At 29.2% G+C, this 27,819-nt stretch overlaps 1 protein-coding gene and 1 long non-coding RNA gene across 9 annotated transcripts in view; one reads left to right on the top strand and one right to left on the bottom strand.

Annotated features, from left to right (window-relative positions):
• Nucleotides 1-13,862, top strand: part of LOC107453432 (uncharacterized) — an 84,355-nt gene extending 70,493 nt beyond the window's left edge. For 4 of the 5 annotated variants that reach the window (XR_011636384.1, XR_011636387.1, XR_011636385.1 and 1 more), the window contains 2 exons: nt 6,795-6,881; nt 12,773-13,862. This is a non-coding gene — a long non-coding RNA (uncharacterized lncRNA). Of the gene's footprint in view, nt 1-6,794; nt 6,882-12,627; nt 12,672-12,772 lie in introns of all 5 variants that reach the window. The other variant, XR_011636386.1, reaches the window with a different exon arrangement.
• LOC107453431 (nephrin) overlaps nt 1,217-27,819 on the bottom strand; it is a 259,466-nt gene continuing 232,863 nt past the window's right edge. For 2 of the 4 annotated variants that reach the window (XM_071178517.1, XM_043040896.2), the window contains 8 exons: nt 23,111-23,410; nt 20,964-21,077; nt 19,185-19,209; nt 19,018-19,100; nt 16,865-16,986; nt 13,324-13,506; nt 5,001-5,226; nt 1,217-1,474 (listed from right to left, as the gene is read on the bottom strand). In XM_071178517.1, the coding sequence (XP_071034618.1) occupies nt 5,194-5,226; nt 13,324-13,506; nt 16,865-16,986; nt 19,018-19,100; nt 19,185-19,209; nt 20,964-21,077; nt 23,111-23,410 (860 nt within the window). In that variant the 3' untranslated portion in view covers nt 1,217-1,474; nt 5,001-5,193. Of the gene's footprint in view, nt 1,475-5,000; nt 5,227-13,323; nt 13,507-16,864; nt 16,987-19,017; nt 19,101-19,184; nt 19,210-20,963; nt 21,078-23,110; nt 23,411-27,819 lie in introns of those variants that run through there. The other 2 variants (XM_016070260.3, XM_043040897.2) reach the window with 2 other exon arrangements.

The raw sequence follows: 27,819 nt of genomic DNA, 5'->3' as shown, positions 1-27,819 counted from the left end.
CTTTTTGTTAATTAATATTTAAGAATATGCTATGGTGATTTGTTGTAGCAAAACTCATTGCTCAAATTTTTTTTTCTATTCATTTCAGTTGTAATTAAAACCAGTTCAATAAAAATAGTTAATGTATAATCTGTATTGTGAAAGGATAACTTAATGTTAAAATAATTTAATAATTCAATAAAATACAACTTCTGCTTCTTAATAAGTTGTATAAGAATCTACAGATATTAATGTCACCTCTCTTTTGTGTGTTTGACTTAATGTTGCATTTGTTTTGCCGCGCGAAAACTAGTAGACTTAAAAAACTGAAATTACGAATGCGTGCTGAGAATTTTGGAAAGAAAATATGGAATGAAAAAAAATAACATGTAATGATTAGTGAGTAAATTAATTATTGTTAATTCTGTAGAAAAAAATACCATAGGGGAACTGCACAGGCTAACGAAATAAATAGCATAGTTGGCATTTGACTCCTTGATTGGAGCGTCTTTCTTTAAGAAAATACAGGCTTTTTTTTCGTTTTCAAAATGTCAATTTTTGATGCTATTTTTGTAATTTTCTTTCTTTTTTTCTGCTTTACGTTATTTTTTTAGGCAGAACCGTAAGACATAAAAGCTTAAAATTACGAAGGTGTATAGACAGGTGCGAAAAGAGTACGATGGGATAAAAAAATTAAAAATTTGATTATTACTTCGAGCATTCCTTATAGTAAAAGTATACCGTGCTTGCCGATCTACAGCATGCTGAAATGAAGCAACAGAAATGAGCATAGGCAAGCTGAAAGAGCCCTCTCAATTTAGGAACTAAGTGCAAGTTTTTTTTATTCTAGTTTGTTTGAAAGTTATTGCAATTTTAAATGCTATTTTTGCAACCTTTTCTCTCCTTATACTTTAAATAATGACTAGTTAACCGTTGTTGGAGAAGCTTTATCATTGTGGTTATCTTTATTGTACAGCTCCAAGATCATGTCAAGCTATACAAAACTGTAAAGGAATATTATTAAAAAATAATAAAAAAATATGAGAGTGAAAGGTTAGATGTTACCAGATATATATTTTAACATTTATTCCGAAATGTTTGCAAAATTTGAGCTTAAATTTGAAAGCTTTTAAAAAGTTCACCTAACTTTTGAGTGATTTTTTGTCTGGAATAACTGAAATATATAAATGATTGGTTTTCAAAAAAGTTTCAAAGAAAGATAAAGTCACAAAACTTATCATAAAATGTGAAAAATATATCATTTATTCAATCTTTGTAAAAAATGGGAGACATCAAGGTTTTAATATCCATATTTTTTAACATAAATAACATACAAATATTCAGTCCAACATTGAATGTTTAAGCAACTAGGATCTCAACAAATACTGTAAATTGGCATAAATTGAGCACCACTTTTAACTTTTCTGTATAAATAATAGCTCTCATTTTATAAGCAGTCCAATCCAATTCCATCCGGCGAAGAATATTTAATTTCCTAAAACATTTAAATAAAGTTATAAACTTGAAAATATAGTTTTTTGATAGATCAATCAAAATGAGAATACAAAATAGCATATAAATTGCGAAAAAGATAAAGCTTCAAAAGACGTGATTTTTTTTTATCAGATAAATAAAATACGGTTTATAATGATTCTTAAAAGCATATTGGAAAGTTTTGCTTTCAGAGAAATTTCACTCTCATGGGATTTGATTTCTGTTTATTTTCCTTCAAAAAGTTTTTTGACTACATCAAAATGTACTTTAACTATTTCTCTTTCGAATTTTAAAATCACTCAAAAAAAGATATAGTATTGCTTTTTTATGCGTGAAAAAATGAATCTTAAACCTTTTAAGTGATTAAAAATACTGATGTTCTTTAAAGAAATTTGTTGTAGAAACAGTTCAGAAATAGTTGTTACAGAAATAGTTCATAAGCAGCAGTAGCAATCTATCGATATGCTATGTAATTCTCTTAAACCTATTATTGCACATAATAAATATATTGGATATATTTACATTAAATTCTGAATATTGGTAATGCATTATGTGAACAAGTCCTATTCAATTTCACTTCACTAACATCAATAGAGACTCCCCATTGAGAAACGCCGTACCTCATTAGAATCCCATAAATAATGAAATATTTACTTTTGCATTTAAATCGGGAAATTTCTTAGTAACTAAATAGATAAATTTCTTACGTAGAAACATTATATATATATATATATGATAAAAGGCACAAAATTTAGACCCATTTACCATATATCTATCAATAAAATTCTAAGATACTTTCGTGATGATCTCAATAGTTTTTGTTTAAAGATATCAAATAGATTCTCTTTACCTTTAGGTATGCTAACAGAATGGAAATGGGGTGTTTATTATTACTTTAAAAACTAATTTTCAATAATAAGGATAATTTAAATAAGAGTAACAATTCAACAAATTTTTCTAATATTGTTCAATCAATTAAGCAACTTCAAAAAAATTTTGTAATTACTCCCATAGACAAAGCTAACAATAATTATGCTATATTCTGTAAAAAATTCTGTTCTGAACTTTTAAATACGGAATTAAAAAATAGCAAAAATTTTAAACTTAGTAATTTCAATAATAATATTGTCATTAAGAGAATTTTAGCTTTATACAAGGGATTAAAAATTAAAATTAGCAATGTACAATTTCCTTACTTAATTATCAGTCCTAAATATCATAAAATTCCAGTAAAATTTAGAATTATCACATGTGGGTCCAATACTTATTTCTCTAACTTCATTTCTCTAACTTCTTAAATAAGATTATTAACAATATTACTAAAGCAAGTTTCTCTTGGATTATCACTAATATAAAAACGATTTTATATTTCATTAAACATAATAAAATTAATTCTATTGCGACTTTTGATTTCCAGGATCTTTTCAATAGCATTCCTCTTTCTAAATTAAAAAATGTTCTATGATTTTAAAAATATCCTTTGTTGCGATTTTGATTATTGGGAAATTCTGAATAATTTTTGTCTTTTTAGTAATTATCTTTACAATGGAAAGGATATTCTTCTTCAAATTAATGGAATGCCACGAGGATCTAATTATTCATTTCTCTTAGCTAACTTATTTTTGCATTATTATGAAAAAAATTATACTCTTAGTATTAAATTTGTTTTTAGATGTATTGATGACTTAATTATCTTTAATTTCCAAGATTTTACTATTTTATTGAGTGATATATACCCTGAGGAATTAATCTTACTTCGTAATTAGGATGATACTATTATTGTAATGATAATATTATTGTAATCATGATGATAATAATGATTTATTGAATTGTTTTTTTTTATCTTAAATGCTACTTTTTATTTAACAACAATGCAATGTGAACAAAGTGACAAATCTGGTAAAACAGAGATTTTCTTCTAAGATTATTTACATTTAAAAAAATTTTAATCGATGTAAATTTAACTTAAATTCTGTAATAAAAATATCAACTAAGGAAGATAAAATTTTTAAGACATTAAGAAAATATTAGCTCTGTTAAGTTCGAATATCTGATTCTCGCATATTAAAAAATTAAATAGTAGATAAATCGTAAACAATGAGGCTACTACACAGAAAAATGTATATACGTAAAACGTCATTACCTCTTTTAAATTTTGTTTTTCTTACGACATAGACTGGGAAATCAATTATTTTTATCATTATGGGAATAATAATAGGTAGACTTTATCGAAAACAACAAATCGATTTTTTCATTTGATCTGTCTGGAAAGTCAAAGACCACTGAAAAAAAATTACTTTTAAATACTTATTATTTTCTTCGTCACGTAAGTGATATTTCTGAAAAGTTCAGAGAGTTCTTTGTTCTTTGCCTGGCTTATTGAAATGTCATCTTGACTTACTTGCAATATCATATATGATTCAATTTTTGATTTTTAAAACTTTCATAACAATTACTTTTTTTGATTTATTCATGCTTTATTTATAGTAAAGAGAAATAATGAAATAAATGAATAAATAGAAAAAAGTATTATTTTCTTAAGCTTCTTCCAAGAAGTTTGATAATTCTTTACAATATTTTCTAATTCAAAGTAATTACAATAAAATTATACAACTACTTTATCTCTGACTAAAGGAATTTTTGTTCCAATTTTATCCACAAACATCTTAGAATATAGTTGTAAATGTCGATGCTCAACTTATCACACACCCCTTTAAAAATATTTACGTAGGCTGTTTCTATTTTAGAAAACCATTACAAAAACTTTTTTTTTAAACTTCAGACGTCAGAGCTTTTACTTTGCTTTCTTGCTTTTCTTGTCAAGATGTAGCGTAATACTAACAAAGCTTATATATATATATATNATCGAAAACCTACACAGGCTTGGAAGTTTCTCAAAAATTGTCACCAGTTTCTGATAAAATGCAAACTAATTTTAATTTTTTGAAATTTTTTTCTAACTCAAATAATATATTAAACTTTTTAACATAAATAAGGTTTAGCTTTAGTTTCTGTAATAGTAATTTTTGTATATTTATAAAAGTGTTATAAAAGTGAAGGGAAATAACTTAAAAAGTAGTATTACATTTATTTTATAAGACTTAGAGCAGAGAGGCATCTTTATTTGTTTTTATAACTTCCTAAAAGTTATTATTATTATTTTTTAAATTACTTCAATCTTTTTGAAACGTTAATATTTTAAAAATGATTTTATCAACTTCCATTATATAGTTCATTTTCATATTAACTAATATTTTCCTATATTTGAGTTCTAATGCAATCCTTGTTTGAATAATCTGACGGCAAAAAAAATCAATAAATAACGCACCCAACTTGAATATATTTATTTTTTTCACTATGTTTTAAGAATATAAACATCTCGATTATGTAGTTAGATTAAAATTAGTACATAAATGAAAAACAAATGTAGGAAAATAACAATTAAAAGTTTACTTATTATCATGTCTACACAGGCTTAAATTTGCTAATTGAACGATAATTTTAATGGTAGAAAGTAACAGATTTACCTTTAGGAGTTGTGCTACTTTTCAAAATCCAATCATAATTTGTCATCCATTTCAAGTGGCCAAGGAATGCATTCCAACTCCTCTCACTTAATGAACAAAGTATGTGACGACACTGCAGTGTGGGCAGATTGTTTTTGAGATGTAAGACAAATAGGGCTATACAGAAGACGTTCATCACAGTTTAGTGTTATAATTAAACAGAGTCAGTTCGATATCCTTTATCACCCTAAAAATAAATATATTAAATACAGAGGTGCTTGAATTTAAGAGTGTTTTTGTATTTGGACAATTATCTCCCAAAGCACTGGATAGATTTTAATAAACTCTGGTGTGAATAAAATAATATTTGAACCGTTTCAATATATATGCATGATCACACGTAATTCTCTTTGAAATTGGAGGACGTACTAAAGTTTACACAAAAGTGAATGTAAGAAGATGGGATGATAGAGAGTATGAAGCTCTTTTATAGATATATAGCACTAACAACCAGATTTCATCTGGAAATAAAACAGTTCAGAAGTCCCTGTGGCAATTGTTTCCATCTTCTTGCCAATGTTGTTACCTTGGTGTATATAGATTTCAGTGAGGTATTACGAGTTTCAATTACTATTCCAAGAAAGTCTTAGTCATGTTCTATCAGACTGAACTGACAAATGTTCACACTTTTTAAGAAAATCATCATAAAATGAGATTTATGTATTGGTACGTCGTCATCTATTTGATATGAATTCATGGCCTAATGCATCAGCGAGAGGAAAAACAGTGTTTCAAGATTATTTTATTCTATTTCGAAGAAATGAAAGGACGTGCAGCTATTCATTGAGAAGCCTATGCTAATCGTCATAACTTTGCTGACAAAATTATTAATTACACGGATATGAGAGAAAGGATTCTCTTACGAAATTACGGTGTTTTTGTTGCTAATTTAAAGTTATTTTAATGTGTTACGGTCGATTAATTAAGGTGTAGAAAGTTGTTTTATTTACACTTTTGAGGCTATTGTGAGGTTGATAGAAAATAACCTTAGAGCAACGAGCGATAAGAGATTGTTTTTGAAGTGTACAGGTTATTTCGTAATCTTTAAGCAAATAAGTATCTTTAAAGTTACAATACTTTCATTCGATTTCAACTAAAAATATTGCTGAACTATATATGAGGTGTAAATAAGGTTAAAATTGATGAGAATATTTTTAGCTCAAACATAACCTAATTTTCAACCTTGTATTTTTTACACCTGTCAACCACAAAACACCTTCATAGCACCTTTTTTGTAAAGGTAAAGCATGCTTGTTTCTCAGCGCATTGGATTATGAAACAATTGAATCTTTGTCTTGAAATATCCCACTATTATGACAGCACACGTTTGATAGCTTGGTCGGTTAACTTGTTGAATAACCACACTGTCCTCTATATGTTTGCACTTTGAGTAGTTTGAATTTTATGGTTAATTTTATAGATCCCACTGACCACTTCTTAGATTCTTAATTTTGACTCCGATGAGTGCTACGTACGATCATACGCATGTATTGTAATAATAAAACTATATTTTACTAGCTTATGTTCTTATTAAAATCGGCTCAGTAGTTCAATATATAATTATACTGATTTTGATTATCAGTATAATTTTGAATTTAAAATAGCACCACAACTTTTAGTTCATTTAAAATAAACATCTTACGTCTTGTGAAAAGTTATATTATTTTATTATATGCTTATTTATTAATGTTTACTTAAAATTTTATCATTATAAATGATATTGATTAAAAAGATTTATACATCGATTTTATACAGGGAGATGTGTTATATACAGGAAGGTGTGTCCTTTTGAAAGAAAGCTACATTGACTGGATGATGCAACTGGACACTAATAAAGCTACGGTAAGTCAAACATACTCGTAAAATTGTTAACATACAAATGCATGTTTACAGGAAGGAACTAACTTTTCTATCCCATATGGAGCCTAAAAAATGAATAAATTAAAAAGGTTAAAAAGGAGTAAAGATGACACTTATAATCCAACTAACTATCCGTTTTTAATGTATTTATATTAGACTCTCATGACCATAAATTAAAGTTAATTCAGAATCCCACGGAAATTGAAGTCGAAGCAAAACTTTAATATTTAGAATTATCACACGCATCTTTATGAATACATACATGAAATGTAATATGCAAATTACAGGAAGCCACCAGATGACTCTGATGGCATGTCACGATGACGACAGTATAAGAGAGGGAACTGTAAGAATTAGGGGCAAGGAATTAAAAAGGTTTATAGAACGCTGTTCAGACCTAATCAAATACACTATATCTATAATCAAATACACTATACAAATAACTATCCGGACACCCCTAAAAAAGTGGTTCTGGCGGATGACGCCACTTGACTTGATGCATAATCGAAAGCTACAAAAGTGTTAGTAGTTGTTTGTCAGGTTGTATTTATGCTTTTGTGAGGCAATGAATACGTCAAAGGAGCTTAGTGAGTTTGATCGTGGCTGTAAAGTGTAATGCCATCTTTGTGAGAAATCAGCTCGTGAGATTGCGGATATTCTACAGAAGCTTAAATTCACTCTGAGTGATATAATTGTGAAGTGGAAACGTCGAAGCAGTGAAAATGCAGAAAAAAAAGGCTTAGTGAACGCAGTCACAGAATTCTGAAAAGGGTAGGGAAACAAAATCGCAAAATATCAGGAGCTCCAAAGTTCATCAAACTTTAGTGTTAGCAGCAGGTATGTTAGTCGGGAGTAAAAACACTTGGGATTCCATTTTCGTGCAGCCGCGCATCAGCCAAACAACACTCCACATAGCATGCAAAGCATTGACTGCTATGGTGCAATCATTTTTCTGTGGACACGGGGAAAACTGTTCTTTGGAGTGATGAATCTCAATTTACACTTTGTCAGTGAGATGAACGCGTCTGGGTTTGGCCGATGCCCTTCGAGCGTCGTTTTTTAGTGACTGTATTGGTTTTGCCTGGGTCCGTTAGTTCCTGTGGTTAGAAACATGAGCTTTGAGATATGTGTGCACATTTTGGATAATGCTGCACTCCCAAATCTATGGAAATATTTCGGGGAAACCCCATTTTTCTTCCAACAGGATAACTGTCCCTACCACAAGCATCACTCACTTCAGCTGTGATGGAAGCCAATCCCAAAACGTTTTTCTCAGACGTGTGTAGGCAGTCATTGTTGTAAAAGGGGGGCCAGCATCTTATTAATACGTGTATTAGCGCGCTTTAAGTCTATACCATTAGATGCCCTGGTACTTTAATCGAGATAGTGTAGTAATGACGCAAGGAACGCAAATGGATGATTTCTTACAGTACAGGTTAAATCTGGTTTACAACGTCGAACTAAGACCAGTATTTAGCATTAACTGCTACTAGGAGCTACACTGCATCCGACAACTACTGAAACTACAGTTTTTTTAAAAATAAATCTATAAAAGTAGCTCAACAGCAGATCCAATTTTCGGGTTTACGACTACTAATGTTCAACTCCATAGCCTTGTAATTTTGAACCCAATCCAGAAGACAAGGGTACTCCTGGTTCATGTATTGGGAGAAATTTGCTTTCGTGGAGGACTTTTGGATGGAACTATTATTTGCGCTGCATGGAGATGAAGACCACGTGAACCTCCTACGGTTAGCCTGACGGCAAGGGGGCTCTAACCCATGATCCATCTACCACTGAGGATATTTTACTTTATCACTTAATCTGTGGAGCCTGGTGCGGAATTCGTATTGACCAGCCAACGCCGGGATCGAACCCCGGTTCACCTCATTGGAAGGTGAACGCTCTATCCCCTGAGCCATCGTGGCACAGTTTACTACAGTTTAAAAAAATTTACAGATGTTTAGGAAATGTGGGCCGATATACCCGCAGGCGTGACAGATGTATTCCGCTCGTTGCAACACACTATCACCAGCGATTACCGTGGAGTAGAGATCCTGTAATGTAAGCACCCTTACAGTGTCCTGCCTTGTGTGATGTTTTCTGACGAGTACATGTTTAGCTTGCAGGCTGATTCACACTGGACTAACATATGGAAAAAGCCTGGCGCTTATTACCATCAAGATGATTGTGCAAGATTGCACGTTTGCTGATGAATTATATCGGTCTCCAGAATTAGAAATCAATTCAAATCCGAACTATGCAAGGGACATTTCAAGGAAATTCTCTTGGAATAAACATGCCCGTGCTTATGCATTATTGACTTATGAATAACAATTTTCGTCCTCACCAAGAAAACATCCTAAATGAATGCCTTTAGTCTGAAAATATGACCCAAATTCAATTGCCAGCTTTGTCACCTAACTTGCATCCGATAGAGCATATATGTGGCATGTTTGGCAATCAATTACTGGTCTACCATCTCTTACAATAGTACCAGAACTTCGGATAGCATTGATTGCTGAATAGAATAGTCTTATCTAAGATTAGCTCGGTAATTTGATACTCAGCATGCCCAGGCGTTGTACGGATGGTATCCAATCGAAAAGGGAGACATACGATGTATTAACCATTTCTTATAATTACAAAAAAATGATAGTATGTATTTGCAAAGGAGGTAGATATTTAAATGTATATGGAGCAATAATTGTAGCTTTATGAACAGTATCATACATACACCATCTCTTTTTTTTATTTCTTGTTAATAATTGGGCTTTATGAATCAGTCACGTTTGTGTTGTTTCTGATTCTTTAATTGCCAACTTACTCATCAAGCCCATTTAATAACACGAACAAAAAAAAATGGAGTATGTATGATACCATTAATAAAAAAACGACTTTAGTTCCTTTTAGCAATTATAAAAATATTCTCCTTTACAAAAACTTTTATTGCATAGTTTCATAATGGTTGATTTATTGCATGTCTCAAACACGATGAAATAAAGTCTTTACAATGGCTTTACATGATCAGTACCAAATAAATGAGTAGTTCTCGTGAAAGATTACTCCATTCAGCAAAGCAATGTTATCCGAAGTCTCTTTACATTTATTGGAGATGGTTGACGAGCTGAAACTAAATATCTACGATGTTTGCACTGCTGTAGGGTAGGTACATAAAGAAAATTTTTGCACCCAAGACAAAACCTAAGCATACGTACATGTTGTTCCAGAATGATATGACAAGAAATTTGGTCTATCATGGTTCAAAGTCGAACATGCAGATCTTTTTTCGGAGCCCAGTCTAATTCCAAATCATACGAGCAATCCTTCATCACCGTAATGGCGTCATTCATTGATGTTGTAAGAGTCAACAGGTACCTGGCGTTCTCTATATACATTTCTGCCATAAATCAGACTGTAAGCTAAACCTGGACTCGCAAAACATATTACAAAAGCCGACCATGACAATATCTACATTGCATGTTTTCTTCAGGCTGATTTTTGGTGACAGTAAGTTGTCGCAGGAGGAGCTCATCTGAATCGATGCGGAATCCTGGGATGAAGATAGTTGACGAGACAGGTCGGATACTATGATATGTTTACTAGTTTTGGAAGTTATTGCCAAATACCGGTCTTAATGTATCGGCTATTGAGATTTCCATTATATTGGAATCGTTACCAAAGCATGGAATCAACACTTTGGGCAATTCCATGTTCCACGGAGTTTCACCTGAGCGCTTCAGCATTCCAGATGGTAGATATGTCGTGGAATGAAAACTCAAAAACGCATTTTCTTTAAATAAAAAACATTTTTTCTGACCCCTAAAACATAGGGTGTATAGGTGTACATTAGTAAGTGTTTATTGTTCTTTTTTTATTATATTATATAATGAAGTTCAAAAAAATTTGAATTGTAAGGTGTAAAATATTATGCATCATTTTAAAGAATATAATTTTACAAAATAAAACTACAAAATTTGAGCAAAATCGGTCGAATTATTTCTGAGAAATTGAATGTCAAAAACATATTTTCAAATTTTCAGGAACAATTCAATCGATTTCGCACCAATTTTGTATTCTGCCATGTAAAACTCTTTAAAATGATGTGAAAAATTGCATATCTAAAAATTCAAAATATTTCTGACTATAAGTATTAGTAAATACTTATAGTCAATATTAATAAAAAAAATTTAAAATTTATTAAACGTTATATTTTGCATGGAATTATCTTTGTATAGGCAATTTTTATAAGCGTGTGCAACTATTTTTCAATTTGATGCAAAAGCGTATGAGATATGGTGAAATACGCAAAAAAAAAAACTAACATAAAGGGGTCCAAACTTTGGACCGCTCTCTTTTGACCAAGCTATGGGGATCATATTTCGTTCATTGTGGCTACCTTCTATATTTTAGGGGTCAGAAATCTGAATCTGGTGCAAACAATCTATGTTTATTCAGAGAAAGTGCGTTTTTATATCTGATTTCTTAACTTAAAATATCGTCTGCACTAATTAAATAACTTATTAAGATCATCCTCTCGGACTTTTAAGATTAAGTCCGAGAAACATCCTAGAAGTTATTTATGCTGATCTGCCTATTTTTTCAGCACCGTACTTAGTCTTTCTTTGTTTCTCATTCGTTTTCCTCATGTCCAGTTACGGCCCACAATCAACATGGCTTTTTTTTTTAAAAAAAAGAATGCACTTGAGTTATATAAGAAATTCAATTTTCATTGTGAGTGAAGAAAAATGGACTGATGTTTTGGCTAGTTAAATAATTAGACGGAATTTATAAATATCCATTTTACAAAAATGTGCAATGTTTTGCAAAAATACAACATACTCTGTAGATTGGTAAATTTGAAATTTTGTGAAATTCGTATACATTTTTAAAGCACGAAAATTATTCTATTATGTATATCTCCATTCAAATTTTTTTTATTTAGTTATCAATGCATTTCTGGAACTTTAGCATTTCTGAATTTAATTACTATCACCGGTTGCAAACGCTTCCTTTGCTGTATTTTCAGTTTTGGAAATGAAATAAATATTGCTTAGGTTCAATATTTCAATGTACTCAATGTTTTTACTCACGATGCTTCATAAAAAACAATACTTAAAAGGTAGCTTGATGTGACGCAATTTTTTGACAGTGGATTCAAATTTCTCATTATCAATTATTTAATTAAAGCCTAATGTAATCACATTTTGTTACGCAACTTTAAGGCTTAGTTGTATTCGTCTACAAAATTCTATTATTAAGGCAAATCATTTATGATTGTATTTTCTCAAAAAATATTTGTGTGCAGAATAGGAAATTTCCCTTTTTTAAACGTTCAAAAGAATAGTACAAAAATATATTAAATATTTTTTATAACAGTAGCTCGAAAAATGACCAAATATTTGGAAACCCAAACCAAAAAGATTTTTAAATCTAGGAGTTCCTGTGTTTTGCCTAGGATGCCAAGGATATGCTGACACTAAAATTCAAAATTAGTTACAAGGTTCAGTAAAAATAAAAAACAATATTTTGAAAATAACTATTAGATTCAACAACATCGCAAAGTTTGAGGTCAAAATTAGCATACTGCTCCATTTGTTCAAATAATAACTTAATTATTTGAACAAATGGAGCAGTATGCTAATTTTGACCTCAAACTTTGCGATGTTGTTGAATCTAATAGTTATTTTCAAAATATTGTTTTTTATTTTTTGAAATTTTTTTTCAGTTTGAAATACATTTTGTTTCACCATTGAACAGGATAATCTGCTGGTAAACTTTGTTATTATTTTTTAAACTTAGTGTTAATAGTTTTTTGTTTGCTAGGAAGTACGCAGCTAAGATTGACTTTTCAAATCATCTGTCTTTTTTAGGACACCTGTCTTTTAAAGCCTGGTTTCTTAGGATAGGTCGACGTTACAAAACGCCAGCTTGAAGTGAGCTCTAACCCCTGATTGGTCAATTTGTGAATTTGACCGCATATGCCATCGAACGCTGTGCTTGAACGATGACTGCAGTTGGATTACAACGTAATGTTAATGAAAGATGCAACGAGGGACAGCATCCAATAGGGTATTGAAATCTACCAAAGTTTTGATTTTAACATTAAACATAGATTCGTCTTCCTCTTCTTCTCCATTTAGCTAAGCTCTAATGTACTTTTACTTGGACAAGGTCATTATTTGTTCTCTATAGCACTGGTCTACAAAAGAAAATAAATACAAATTAAAAATAAATGTTTGTATACGTTGTTATTGTACGAGATAATGTCTACGTTGGACCGACTGCCCACGCTGAGCTAACAAAACAGTATTTTGCCGGCTTTAGCGGTACGTCAACGTCCCAAGAGAAGGCGCTTGTCGTAAGAAACCAGGCCTTTATATATTACAAATGTGTTCATTTGCATAATTAATGAAATTTTTACCTTTCTGCTTTGACACCTATCGGGTTCTGGAGAATGTTCCACTTTTATCACAATTTTCTTATTTGATAAGCATTCTTCAAGAGTAACATCACCTATTAGCGGAGGTGATGACGGATGTTTTACTAATGGATTATTGAAGTCTGGTAATGTGACTTCAACATCTGGCATATCTTGTAACCCTTTCTGCAAAATAAATAAACGAAACTGATTAACATAAATCCATAACGACACGAACCATTAGTACTTATGTAAATATATATTTGCTTATAGGAGGAGAAGGAGGGATGAATTAGTTTCTTGACTCTTATCCTATATTTATGATAAGATTATCACGCCTTTTATGAACAAAACAGTCTATAAATCGAGAATTTACTTTTTTACTGCTTTCAATGACTGGTTACGGCATTTGTATAAATATGCTTTCATATTATGTGTGTTAGAAAATATAAATTGTGGAGGTTAGAAGTTATGTTATATTTTTTTAGACTAACTGTAATATAAAAATTGAAACTTGTTATCGCATTAAATATTTGTATTTCGATTTTTTCTCTACCTATACCACCTGCAAATTTTCTACATTACTCCGTGTCATTGTAAAATCAATCTATTTAGTTGAATTGGATTACAATTTCAAAGAAATAGCTTGAGTTTTGTATCATAAAAAATTAATTTTTGAAATGCTTAAAGAAAGCATGTAATAATAATAATATTGAATGAACCGATTATATCAGTTAACTAGAAATACAGTAAAAAAACTATTTATACAACGTTCTCAGTAAAACAGTTTTTGAAAATAAGCATTTTACTTTTCATTGGTTGTGCAGCTTTTAAGGGCTCTAAAAACATTAGTAATGACCATAAAGACAATAGACGAATCTTGTAATATGTTATTTTTTTAAAGTACATTTTTTTAATTACACTTTCACATACATTAAAAAGAACATCTTTTAAAGTACATTTTTTTAAGGAAAAAAAAGTACATTTAATTTTTCAAAAAAATATAAAAACTGATTTTCTGATTTTGTTTCGAAGAGAAAAGTTTTGTTTCTCGAGATAAAGAAAATTATGCAAAAAGTGAAATTAATATTAAGCTATCCAAATTTGGACCACTTAATGATAATTATACTTTCAGCGTATTCCATTTTTCAAGAACCTTTTAAGCGAAAACAAAAATTTTCGCACAAAATTATAAAATTTACTTATTCTAAGACAATATCCTTCAAAAAATATATTTTAATAAATATTCATTATTATTTCTCAAGTTTTGTATTTTGACTAGTAAAATAACATTACATAAAATAATGTAAAAATGGTATGCCTCACGATTAGACTATTAAATAATAATATTATAAAGCATAATAAATACTTTTAAAAAGTTATTTTTTGCATGGATTTACCTTTGGATAAACGAATTTTATAATTTTGCGCAAATGTTTTTCAATTTGCTTAAAAAGTTCTCGTGGTATCACAGAAAATATAAGGGATCCAAGATTTGGATCCCTCACTTGACCAGACTATTGGGTCCATAAATCCAAATTGCAACAACACCTTACAGTTTTAGGGTCAGAAATCCAAATCCATCGAAAATAAGTGGTGTGGTTATTAAAATAAAATTCGTTTTTGTGTCTAATCAATTAGCATGTTTCAAATCACCCCCACCACTCATTAAGATTGAGTTCTAGAACTAGAAAATTCAATCATTAGATCAAATATTATCCAGAGTGATTCGTATTTTTTTCATACTGTACATTAATTAGCGGGAAATATCAACAAAAACTATTATACTCTTTGTCTTTCAAGAAAACTCATATATATTAAAATAAGAATGAACTATTTTCCATTATTATAATTTGCTTGCGAATCGATATGAGACGTAGAGAGTCTATTCAAGCTACACAAATATGAATAAAGAATGTAGCTGGTAAGAAATATACGAAGGTGTTTCTTCTCGTATGAGAACTTTTATTTTCCAGTTCAAATCACGTAAGTGCTAAATTATTGACCAGAAATGGGTATTCCGGAAAATGTTAGTAGTGCTGGCAAAACTCCAAGAATCCCTGCAGCTCTAGTCCTTCATTCTTCCGTGATAGGTTGGATTTTCAGGAAAAGTTATTAGAAGCATATTATTACTGGACCGAAAAATCACATTAACGAGGAAAGAATGATAGGTATGGAAATGTTAAACATTCCTATCCACTTAAGAAGTGCTCAAAATGTACTTGATGGTTGCAAGATATCTTTATAGAGAAGTTTGGGTTCTTCTCCTTCATGAAATAAAACTTGTCGATTTGTACGAACAATTTCTTTCTGATAAAGATAGAAATGTTAGATATGAAATATTCTTTTTAACATCATTTATTAAAAGAAATTTTCGATTTCTAAAGGTTTCTTTTTTGTCTGTTAGAAATGTCTATTTTCTTAAACGGAATAAAACACGGAAATTACCTATTACTTCATTACATTAAATGTTAAAGAGTTCTGAAATCTTATAAACGTTGATTATTTTTCTATAAATCGGATACATATGTTTCATGCTTTAAACAAATCTTTTTTGAGTGGATATTAATTAAAAACCTTTTATTTTCTTATTAAAATAAAATGTTCAACTGTCACAATTAAATTTTTAATTATCATAGTATAAACTAATACATGATCATACTAGTATATACTAATAAATAATACATACTTATATATGAGCTTAAGAGGGAAGCGAAACGCTCAGTTAACTTTCATTCAAATTTGGTTGTTACATATTATAATTTTCTTTATTTGAGTTGATATACAAACAATTTTGTTTGCTTGGTTGGAGAAAAAATTTTTTCCTTATAATAAGATAAGGAATAATATTATTTTAATTATATTTTTAGCTTCTTAACTATTAAATTCGTAACAAATGCTCTTTGCATTAAGGGAAGTCGATTGAATATTTTTAATTAAAATATATAGTATATTTTTCATAGCCAACATACATGAATAAAAAAGTAAATATTCAATTTTTATAAAGCGTGCACTGATGAGAAAAATGCGTAATGATAAAATGTCTTTTTAAAGTTTAATGTTTGTTAAAGTTTTGATTTTATCTGATGTGCTATGCTTTTTAATAACTCTTCAATTAATAAAATAAGAATTACCGTTGTATGAATAATTAGAAAAATGAGAAAAAAAGCAATAAACCTGATGTTTTAATTATTAAATTCACTCTTTTTCCATTTATATTTAATTTTTAAATAAAATGCATTTGAAAGCAAGTGCCAAAAAGTAAGGTTACTTTACATTTCCTTACATGTCACGAAGTATTTCTAAGAACGAGAAAATAAATGAATATGGTAAAACATAAATCTTTTTTTCAAATAATATATTACGAGAGGGTAACAAAAAAATCTTCTGATTGCAGTTGAAATTTCATGAATAAATTAAAGTCATAACTCTCATTCTTTTTGCAACTGACACCAAAAATCTATATCATTATAAAAACCAAATAGTATGTTTAAAATAAAAACCTAAAACAAATTATTTTAATTATTCTTAACTATCAAATTACCTTGAAACTCCAAGATTTCTTAAGAGATACAACACAGTTTTTGTAATTGTCCTTCATTTTTGATGAATCGGAATCTTTCGTAATTTCACAAATGCCTTCAAAATCTGGACTAGCATAAACCGCTGTAAAAAAATAATTTTTTTACTGTATTGAAAATCTCAGAGAAAGTAAAAAAGTAATTAAAAGAACTTAAGAGCAACATGGGTTGATTAATGATTTTTACTAATTTATAGTTTTATAAATTAAAACTATTAATTGTTCTAAAGACAATTTTTTTAATGAAAGGTTAATAATTTCATTGTAGAATTTTATATACAATTTATTTAATTATAAGTTAAATTAATCTAAAGTATGCAAAGAATCTTTTTATCGAAAATTTCTTATGTGTAATTTAATAAGGTGTTTCAATATTAAGAAAAATTAAAGTTCATTAGAACTTCATGATTTATCTTAAAGCAAAATAAGCTTTTAAGAATTAATTTTCAAACATAAATCATTTACAAACTGGTTAATAATTGATTAAAACGAGACTAAATTATAATTTTGATACCGACCAGGGGCCTGTAATAGTATCTTTAACAGATACAATTTCTGAAGAAAAAAAATTATCCACTTTTTCAAATATTAAAACTTCTGAACTATTAAATTTTTTTTTGATATTACTAATTTTAAGCACTCTTTTGAAGCAATCTCAAAATAAAGTAAAAAAGACAGCGTTCATTTTATAAATGTAGAAAAATTTTCCTAACATTTCCAAGTAACTTTATGTAAATTTAAATATTACATAAAACTGATTCGACTTATAAAACTTAATGTTTGCATTTTTGAACCAATGATACATGTTTCATATCAAACGTAAATTTTATTAGTTAACAAATAACGCTGAAATAATTGTGATCATAATCACGAAATTTTTTTAATTATATTACTTTGGAATATTAATAATAATGAACTAGAGAATCGTCGGAAACTTTTGATAACCTATTTCTGCCTCTGAAGTTTTGAACTGACATAAAATAATTTGCACATGCAGGGGTTAATTTCGCTTTTCCTTGTAATAAATAATAGGAGAAGTTAAAAGCAGATATTCAGGAGCACTGTGTGTGGTATAAGGGGGAAAAAGAAATGAATGGATGAAGATTAAAAAGGAAGTTTTAACGTTTATACTAACGTTAACGTTTTAACGTTTACCTTAAATGAAATGGTGCCAATTCATCATCAATTTCGCCTTACAGTTCAAAGCTTACTATTCTTTTTTTATATTTCAACTAGCTCTAATTGCGAAACTTCAGAAAATCATTATCCTAAAATATGGGATGGTGATTTTTTTTACTTTTCTCTTAAATGAATTTGTACTATTTTTCCATTTCTGTTTCTTTAGTAAGTATGTTTTTTTAAGTAGTTCCCAATATCCACATTAATTATTAACTATTAAAATCAGTAATAGTTTGGCGAGGTTTCACACTTCTATTAAATGAATTTGTACTATTTCTCCATTAATTTGGTTTTATTATGATAGCCAGTTTTTTATCCCATTTAGTAATTATTAATAAAATTATAGTCAATGTCAAATTACTGAACCAAACTGGATTTTTCAGCTATTTTTGAACTATAAAAGAAATTATGTTCATAAAACGTATTTATCAAATATTGGAATAAATCTGGTTTACATTTCTTGAATATTTCTTGCATATAATGTAATATGGATCTAATATTCATTCCGCTGAATAAAACATTTTCACCGTAATCAAAATTGTATCTGTTAAAAGGCAGCCTAATCATATGCTTTATCACTTTAATTGCATTGAAATACACAGCAAAGAAAAATAAATCCTGCACACCTCCCATCATTTCAAATTGGTATAAAATTCATATCCATATAATATTTTTATTAGAAATCAGGAAGAGGCAAAGGCTCAAAAAGTTTAATAAGAAATAAAACAACGATTAATAGAGTTATTTAATATAATTTTACGAATAATGCATTAGTTTGAATATTGGATTTATATAATATAAATCACAGTTTCTAATTTGAAAATTCTTATATTTATTGGAATAAAACAATAAATTAATTTTGTCTTTTGATAATTTATTAATATTGGAAATCAATAAATATAAAATAATGTGGACAATAGTTCGGTTCGTTTACTTACTATTATTCGGAGGCACAACATCTGGGCAAGCAATTGTGGTTTCAACTATTTCTTCGGAAGCTTTCTTCAGCATCATATCTATCCTACCATAGAAACATATTTTAGAAATCAGATCAAATAAATATTACTTACTTTTTTTATTATGAAACAATAAATAGACTATTTACTTTGATTTGTCTTCCTCAATATCAGCTGCATGAAACAAAATATTTATATTTTTAATCTAACTCATAATTTTTGAAAAATATCATGTAATATAAAGAAATAGATATACTTCCTTATACAATTTTTCAAATATCTCTTTTTCTCATTATTTGAACAATAAGTAAATATATCGGAAGCATATTATTTTAATTCATAATAAAATGTAAGCTTTGTCCACCAATATACATAATTTACTAAAATGAGTCTTAAACTACCAGGTGACTAAACAGACCTGATTAACATAGGTGTTTTGATGTTCCTTTTTTTCTTTAAAATATAAAGCAATTATAAAATTAATCATGTGATGCAATATTAAAATTTTTACTCAAGTTATATCAAGTTTACTGCAATATTGAAATTAAAATTTTGAAACATTGAACAGTTTACTAAAAGTGGTAAATTCTCTAATTGATTGACTAGATGCAATCTGGAGCTAATATGGCAATCGTGTCAAACCAACATATTTTTAATTACCATATAATCTAGAAATAGAAAGACGGTCTTGTAACTATTTATCGTTTCTAAGAATTTAAATATTAATTTTTTTTCTACCCTGGGCAGACCTTAAACTAAAAAAGTAATTTTACGAAAATTATATTTCTCAGAAAAAAAATATTAAAATAATGTCATGAGAAAACTGTAACTTATATGGTTTGTTATTAAATTTAGCTTTCATCAAATCATGAACGATTGTTAATAAAGAGGTAAATCACGTACGGACATTGTAAGTTTTTCAAAAAAATGAAAAGCGTTAAAGAGACTTTTTGGAACAAATAATATCAATTTAAAAAAAAAATCGATCAGTTCTTAACCAGAGTTTACAAATTTTTTTCAAAGCAAGAATTTAGATGGTGGTACATATACGACACCTTTCATTAAAAGCTGAGAGTAAAGTTTGTTCATTGTCAATTGTATAAAAAGATGCATCATTCAAAGAAAACAACATTTTTTAAATAATATTCTTTTTTACAAAAATGATTCAAACGATATTGAAAATGTATATCATGTTCAAATCTTGAAAATCTAACAAAAATAATGATGATGTACTGCAGTTCAAATGCTCTTAATTCGGAAGCGTAATTTTTTTTCTGAGAAACTGTTGAAGTTGAAAATAATGTTTTATCAGTATTAAAATATAGAGGCAAACTCAGTTTCATGACTCATACTTACTACGTTTCAGTTTATTCATTTTATAAAATTAATATTTTGTTCCTTTAAACGCAAAATTAGTATTTTGTTCTCTCAATCGCCCAACTTTTCAAATGTATTCTAAGTTTTTTTTTCATTACTTGCTCTTTATGATGTGTTGCAGACTATAATGGCTTAAAGACATGTGTTATTTAAATCGCTTAAAGATTTTTAACTTTTCGCAGAAATTGTTGAAGGATTTCGTATCATGGTTATATACTAAAATGTATTTATTTAGTTACTGTTAATGATTCCTTGGCATCATTTTAAATAATACTACTTGAATAAACTGGACAAATTAAATGTATTAAAGAATAATTATCAATACTTACAGCATTAATGAACACGTAACATTAAAATACATCTTTTCAAATCCAGCCAGTCAATACTTTTATAATAAATATTTCATATCTCAAAAGCTTTAAAAACGTTCGTAAAAATTAGATTGCTTTGAACACAGAAAATTGCACTGAACGACAGAATATAGTTGAAAGAATAATAAAAGCTTAACTATATGTCCTGCAACTTTGATTTCCTCCATACACTTGACTTACATTTTAACGGTCTTCTTCTACGAAGCTGAATAAAAGCTATTCCAACAACACCAATCATCAAAAGTGTACCCAGCGCGGCCAATAAAATCGCAGCAATCGGACTAAAGGCTGAGTCTAGAAATGAGAAATAAAAAGGATAGAGCTTCGGGCTTAGTCAGAGGTTTAAGCACAGCTTGACAAAAAAGCTAATGTTTAAGACTTATGTTATCGATAGATCATTGATGAATTACAAAATGTGCATTATATTTAATCAAGATTTTTTTCTTCTGATTAACATAAACAATATAGGTTGTTTGAGAAATACAAAAGGAAAATATATGTGAATAAAATATTTTTTTAAAAAGAAATCAGTAATGTTTTGGAAAACATAGTTAAATATTAAATAATCACAAGAAACTGAAGTGATAAGATTAAAAGTTTCATTCGTGATTAAAAGTTTCATTCGATTTAAAAACTCATAAAAAGTAAATAATAATCAACATGTTTTAAGCAATACAAAATGCCCTGGAATCGTGTGTTATTCATATGAATGCTGAATCCATTGTTAGCGACATTAGCTGTTCACCACTCCTCCATAGCTCGCGGAAATGCATTTTACCCTAAATCGAAAATCTCAGTCACAGTTTTTTCCGCTCTCGGCTACTGTGGTTTTTCTCGTATTATTTTTCCTTTTTATTTTTCAAATTTCAGTCGGCAACTTTACGTTTTATATTTCAAATAATTTTTGTTTCCTCTCATTCACGTCTAACAAGTCTTAAAATAAACGTCTATTTTTGAAGAGCTTGAAACACTATTCTTGAAGAGCTTGAAGCGAATGAGGCTTTTAATCAGGTAATATAGTTATATGTTAGACACTGTTATATTTTTGTCAAGCTGCATGACATTAGTAATGGATTTAATAAAATTTTACTAAAAACTATACCCTTGGAAGTTTGGTGCACATTGAAGCACGCTATTGTTCAAATTTGATTCAATTTCAATATCATATATATCGTATATTATATAAACTATAATATCATACTTATTACAATTGATTACGCAGTATAATTCGTTGTGACTGGAAACATTGTTCAAATTTATACCTTATGGAGTAAATTCCCTCTGTAGTATATTTCAAAGTATAAATATTATGGTTTAATGTTTAGATGATTTTCTAGATCATGGTTATTATTATTTCTTTTGGGGAAAGGGCTTTTAAGTAATCAGATCAATTTGAGATACAGAATTGTGCTTTTATTGGGTTTTCTGAACTATATTGAGGAACAAATCCGTGAATAGATAATAAAAAAACCAGGAACATACACGTATGATCTTCAATAGGAAGGAAACATCATTTTATAAAAAGGGCGAGCTCCTTGACTCCCATATAAGCTGATCGGATATTTCGTCACTTTATTATCGATTGTCTAGTTTTCATCCTAGTTTCATCTAGTTAATCTCCCACAATGCCATACGACGAGGTATCGAGTTGAGAAAACACTTTCGTTGTAAATTTGAAAGTTCCCACTTCGTCACAAATCATGTGATTTCGTAAAAAAGAGAAATTAACGAAATATAGTTCAATTGCTGATTCGTCAAATGTGAGAGCTTCATTTCTGAGAGTGCTTTAATAGAAATTAGTCACTTATGGAACTGATCTCTGTTATGATTATTATGCCCGTTCCATCAGATAATAGGACAGTCAATCCATACTAGTTACAAAGAATGTTCAGATTATTAGTGAGTACACTAATAACACACAATATTAATTCCCCAACGAGCGCTCATTTACTTTATATTCAAAGTAATTTAATGTTCATGGATCAATTTTTTGAAAAGGGTATACTGAATTTAAAATTGTTTTGTTTTTCCCTAATAAAATAACCACGCCATTTTATCCATAGAATATTTCCTTCCCAAGGTATTTTGACTGATTCTACTATTCTACTATATGGGCGATATATCTAACTAACAAATCGTTACTTATGGGTCTCCTTGCTAATAGCGCATTATATTTATAATAGTGTCTGTAAAATAACAATAAATAAAGATATTACAACATCATAGTCATTAAATTGACAGCATCATTTGGATTATAATAAGATACAAAAGATCAAAATTTAAAATTTTTATATTCTGATTATTTATTTTCATTCATAAAATCTTACCTTTACTTTGTGGATCAGAGTGCAAAGTATTAGCCATGATTGCCAAAGAGTTACTTTTCCCTTTTTCATTTGACGCATAGACGACAAGTACAAATGGAGTTCCCGCAGGCAAGTCTTTGACTGAAAACGAAGGTGATGTAGCAGATGTTAAATTGACTTCTAGATGATTTATTTCTGAGTTATATACATCTAAATGAAAGCTCTGTTCAAGTCCGTTACCGTGACCAGCTTCGCATTCTATTTGAAGCCAAGATTTGGACTGGTTAACAACTACACAATTACGTACGGGATCTGGTGGCCCTAAAAAGTCAAGATAGCATATATTTAAGTATTGATTGATAATTATCGATATATATAAACATAACGAATTTTATAAGACAGATTATCGTTTACTAGTAAACATATTCCCTCAGAAATTTTATTCAAATGTTTTTAATTGATGAGAAAGAGTTTTTCAGAGTTAATTAATATTAAGAAAGTTTATTATTAGCAATAGATATGTTGTTGTTGTTTCTAATGCCGATTGCCGATACCAGCAATCCTGCTTGGTGAAACAAAGCGAAATTAAGGCAGAGGGTGCGTTTCTTGTTTCCAGTGGCGCGGTTTATGGCAAAGAATACGACTTCAACCACACGCACGTCACAAATCTTTCATAGGAGGCACCGATTCATATATCCAGTCATTCATCCGCAGATCGCAATGTAGACCTGAACCAGATCACGATTTAATAGATATATAAAAGCAGATGTAGCACAGTAAGTTCGAACAATATATATATANCAGGCCGGAAGGGACAGAGTATATATATAATATCAGCGCAACAACCCCGATATTTTTTGTTAAGTATTCGTCAACATAACAGGAATAATGAGGTCATATTCTGCTCAAGCTTTTAATTAGTAATCGATGGTGAAGCAGAAGTCTCAGAGCCCCTCTCCCAATTGGAGGGGGAGAGACTGAGTTACAGTCAAATCTGACGGAGTTTAGTTGGTAAACATTATACACCAAAAAGACACGCAAAAATCATTGCTCCTCCGTTTAATACGATAATTAAAATGTGTGAAGAGGCCAGTCATATTACCTTCCCTGTATTCTTACGCCTCATCAAAATTATTCATTACTCATAGAAAATCGTTTAATCCTTCCTTATAAGGAAGTGAAAGATCTTAAAATAACTCCTCTTCTGAAACATAAATCTAATTATAATTCATTGGCATGTTTTCAGCCTTGAAGTCCCAAAATAGAATATCTGAATTTTATGAACACGAAAAAGTTGCAATGCTTTTATTAGTACAAAAGTATTAGCTTAATACACTTTAGCTGCTTGATTCATAAGAAATTATAATTTTATTTTTGAAACCTGCGAGTACCTCAGTAGTGATATTTTTAATTAATTATAAATAAATTAGAGGGTCTTCATGTACTTTCGAAACACGCGTTTAAAGAAATTAAATTGCATTTCAATGAAATCGTATTCCTCTTACGTGAGGAGATTATAATGTCTTCATTTTATGACTGATCATATAAAATCTACCATACTCAATATATCCAAGGCAGATACCTAATAAGGAGAATTTAAAAAAAAAAAAACAATATTATATATTTACTTAATATGATAGTTTTTAGAACATTTAAATTTAAAATAACATTAGTAAGGGATAGTTACTTAATAAAGAAATTACCACACGATCTTTGATAATGGTAAGCTTTGCAAAAAATAAATTTGCATAAATGTAGAGGAAAAAAAACAGGTTTCAAATTATCATCTGTTGAATTGTAAGAGTTTAAACGTCCTTTTAAAAGAGTTCGAAACAACATTATTGAAAACGAAATAGCGAAAGCTATTAAGTAGAAGCCAACATCTTAAGCAGAACGTGAATATAAATGGCTACGTAATATCTTCAAGACACAAGTCACGTATTTGGAGACACATTGTTGTTGAAGGAAAGGGGAAGGTGATAATTGGAATTTCAGGCATGAAATGTAGCTCTGTCGGAATGACGAAATTTCACGCGAATGCCTATAACTCCCTAGAGACGGGCTTGTACGGTTCGCAAAAATTTTTCCTTTTCCTTTCACCACGACTTGCAAAGAAATATGAAATACTAAGTATGGTTTCCCATATTAAATAGTACAAATGCCTGGATATTTGCTCGTGTAGCAATAAATTCAAAATGGCTAAGAATTTGATTATGCTATTTGAATCGCATTTTTCATGCAAATGTGGAAAATGTGGGAAAGTATTAAAATGAAGTGCATGGAGCAAATGCTATACTTAAAACCGTTGGAAAATATTAAACGCGACTTCTTTTTTTGCTTTTACATTGTTTAAAGCCTAATTAATGTAACGTCAATTTACACACACACACATACATATATATATAAACACAATACAATATGNGATTCCTATATATATATATATATATATGTATGTATAAATTTTTCCATTTGCATGACTTCTTTGTATTTCTAACGTTTACATATGTACACTGTTTTCGCCAAAGGAGTTGCAATATTAGCTCTTTACATTGTTTAAAAAGTATTAGTTTAAGGTTATACCTTAAGATCAATATCAGAAACCCTGTAAAACAAACCAAAACACAAATTAATTGTTATAAATTATGAGCTTCTTGCAATTAACAAACAAATTCAACGACTTGTCCACTCTCTCTCTCTCTCTCAATTTAGTTTTTCTTTAGCTTCTTTTTATTTTAAAGCTACTTTGTATAATTATTATGTTTTAGGTGAACATAACAGACATGCAAATCTATGCATAAATTTAAAAAAAAAATCTAACCAGAATATTTTAGATTTTTTTCAGAAGTTTATCGGGTGCCTCGTTTATCATTATTTAGCAATATAAGTGTTTAAAGAGAAAAAAAAACTGAAACAAACTGCAACAAAATTGAAACTCTCTAGAGCTTACACAATTGTAGTATTTGTAGTTTCATCACGCGAATACTTTTATTGTATTTTAATGCTGACAACTTTTTCGAACAGCTATAAAGAAAACTGCAGCTCCCTTCAAATCGCATTATGTGAAGGAAGTTGAACAGGAAATTTACGTTCAGTGACCCAGTGGCCAGTTTTCTTTTTATTTTCCACAACATTTTCAGTTTTTCTCCTATTTTGTGACAACTGAAACTATCCCTTTTGGCCTTCAGAAATAAAATGATTTATTGAAGAAATTTTCAAAAGGATAAAGAAAGAATATTTTTATTATGAAGGGAGAGAATTTTGAAAATTTTTATCTGTTGGCAAAGACTGAGCCGTAGAATTCTTTTTAATGTAGTATTATTCATTTTCTTTTAAAGTAGTTAATTTCAAGCGGACTATCTACAAAAAAACTTTTAAAAAAAGTATGCACTAAAACCACTTTATAGAACATACATATTTTCCTATCTGCATAATGTTTTTTTTCCAAAACTTAAATATTATGAATTATTAGTAGAATATTAATATTTTTAATTAAAATTTTAATGTTTTCACGTTAAACCCAATCTAAAATATCTGCATTTAAAATTATGAATGCATTCCCTATGAATGAGTCCTGGATAGGCAGTCGAAATGTCGTTCATAGAAAGTATTGTTTTGTGCCTATTAAAAGCAATTTTAATTAGCATTTGTTTTAAAAAAAAGGCCGGTTAACTTGTAATGTAAGCTTTACTACATAAAAGTTTGAATCGTCTGTTTTAAATCAGATGAAATATCATGTTTTATGATTTACCTATATATGCATTTTGAAGTTTTAAAATATTTTATTCCTTTAGGAAAAAATAACTGATTCACTTCTTTAAAGGTGATAGGTGATTATTATTTAAAACGTTATTAAAGCTTAATACATTTGAAACAATATTTTACTTTCTTTATAATGTTTGTAAATAATAGTTGCAAAGCCGCACTAATTCAAGAACGGATTTATATTGTTTGAAATCCTGGGGATAAGCTTATTTGAAGACAATTTTGTAGGCAATATTTTTAAAAATATGCCATTTAAAAAAATAAATAAATACATTGTTTATAAACATTGTTTTTTCTGAGCATAATCATATACCAACTATTAATTTTCAAAAAAAATATTAACTTTTCAAAATAAATAATTAACTGTAATTCAGTGATCACTGCTTTATTTAGTTACATGAACACGCATGTCAGGCCGGAAGGGACAGAGGCCTATTATCACCATAGTTAAACATAAATGTTAAAGCATAGAAAAATTCTCTGGTTACTAAAAATATTATGCAAATGAATATTACTTAGATACCATGGTTAAAATTTGTTATTTTTTTAAACTATGATTAAATTGGATAAATTTACAATAATTTTTTACAGCCCACTTATCTAAAATACATGAACTGAAGTTAATGATCATATGTTTAAAATAATTATCGTTAAAACAAATCATATTTCATTAGCCTCTGTAACAGATAGTATGTGCAAAAATAGCAACGCGAGCACTCGCTTTTATAAAAATGTGTTATTTCCTTCAAAATAAAGAGAATTTTCCTAGAAAATGAAAGCTTATTTCTTAGGGCTTTTCTAGGAAAGCTTGAGAATTAAATAGCAAATAGGTATGAAAGTGACCTTCGGAGCACTATGCAAAAACGGGATTAAATTTGTGCAACATTTTTTCAACGGTAGGGCCCGAGAAGCTCCGTGTGCATTTCCGGTCACTTGTGACCAGAACCCAATCACTTCATATATATATA

Source organism: Parasteatoda tepidariorum, chromosome 3 (assembly GCF_043381705.1).
Source record: "Parasteatoda tepidariorum isolate YZ-2023 chromosome 3, CAS_Ptep_4.0, whole genome shotgun sequence".
Taxonomy (NCBI): domain Eukaryota; kingdom Metazoa; phylum Arthropoda; class Arachnida; order Araneae; family Theridiidae; genus Parasteatoda; species Parasteatoda tepidariorum.
The sequence above is the reverse complement of the archived record's forward strand: the minus strand, read 5'-3'. Positions and strand labels throughout refer to the sequence as shown.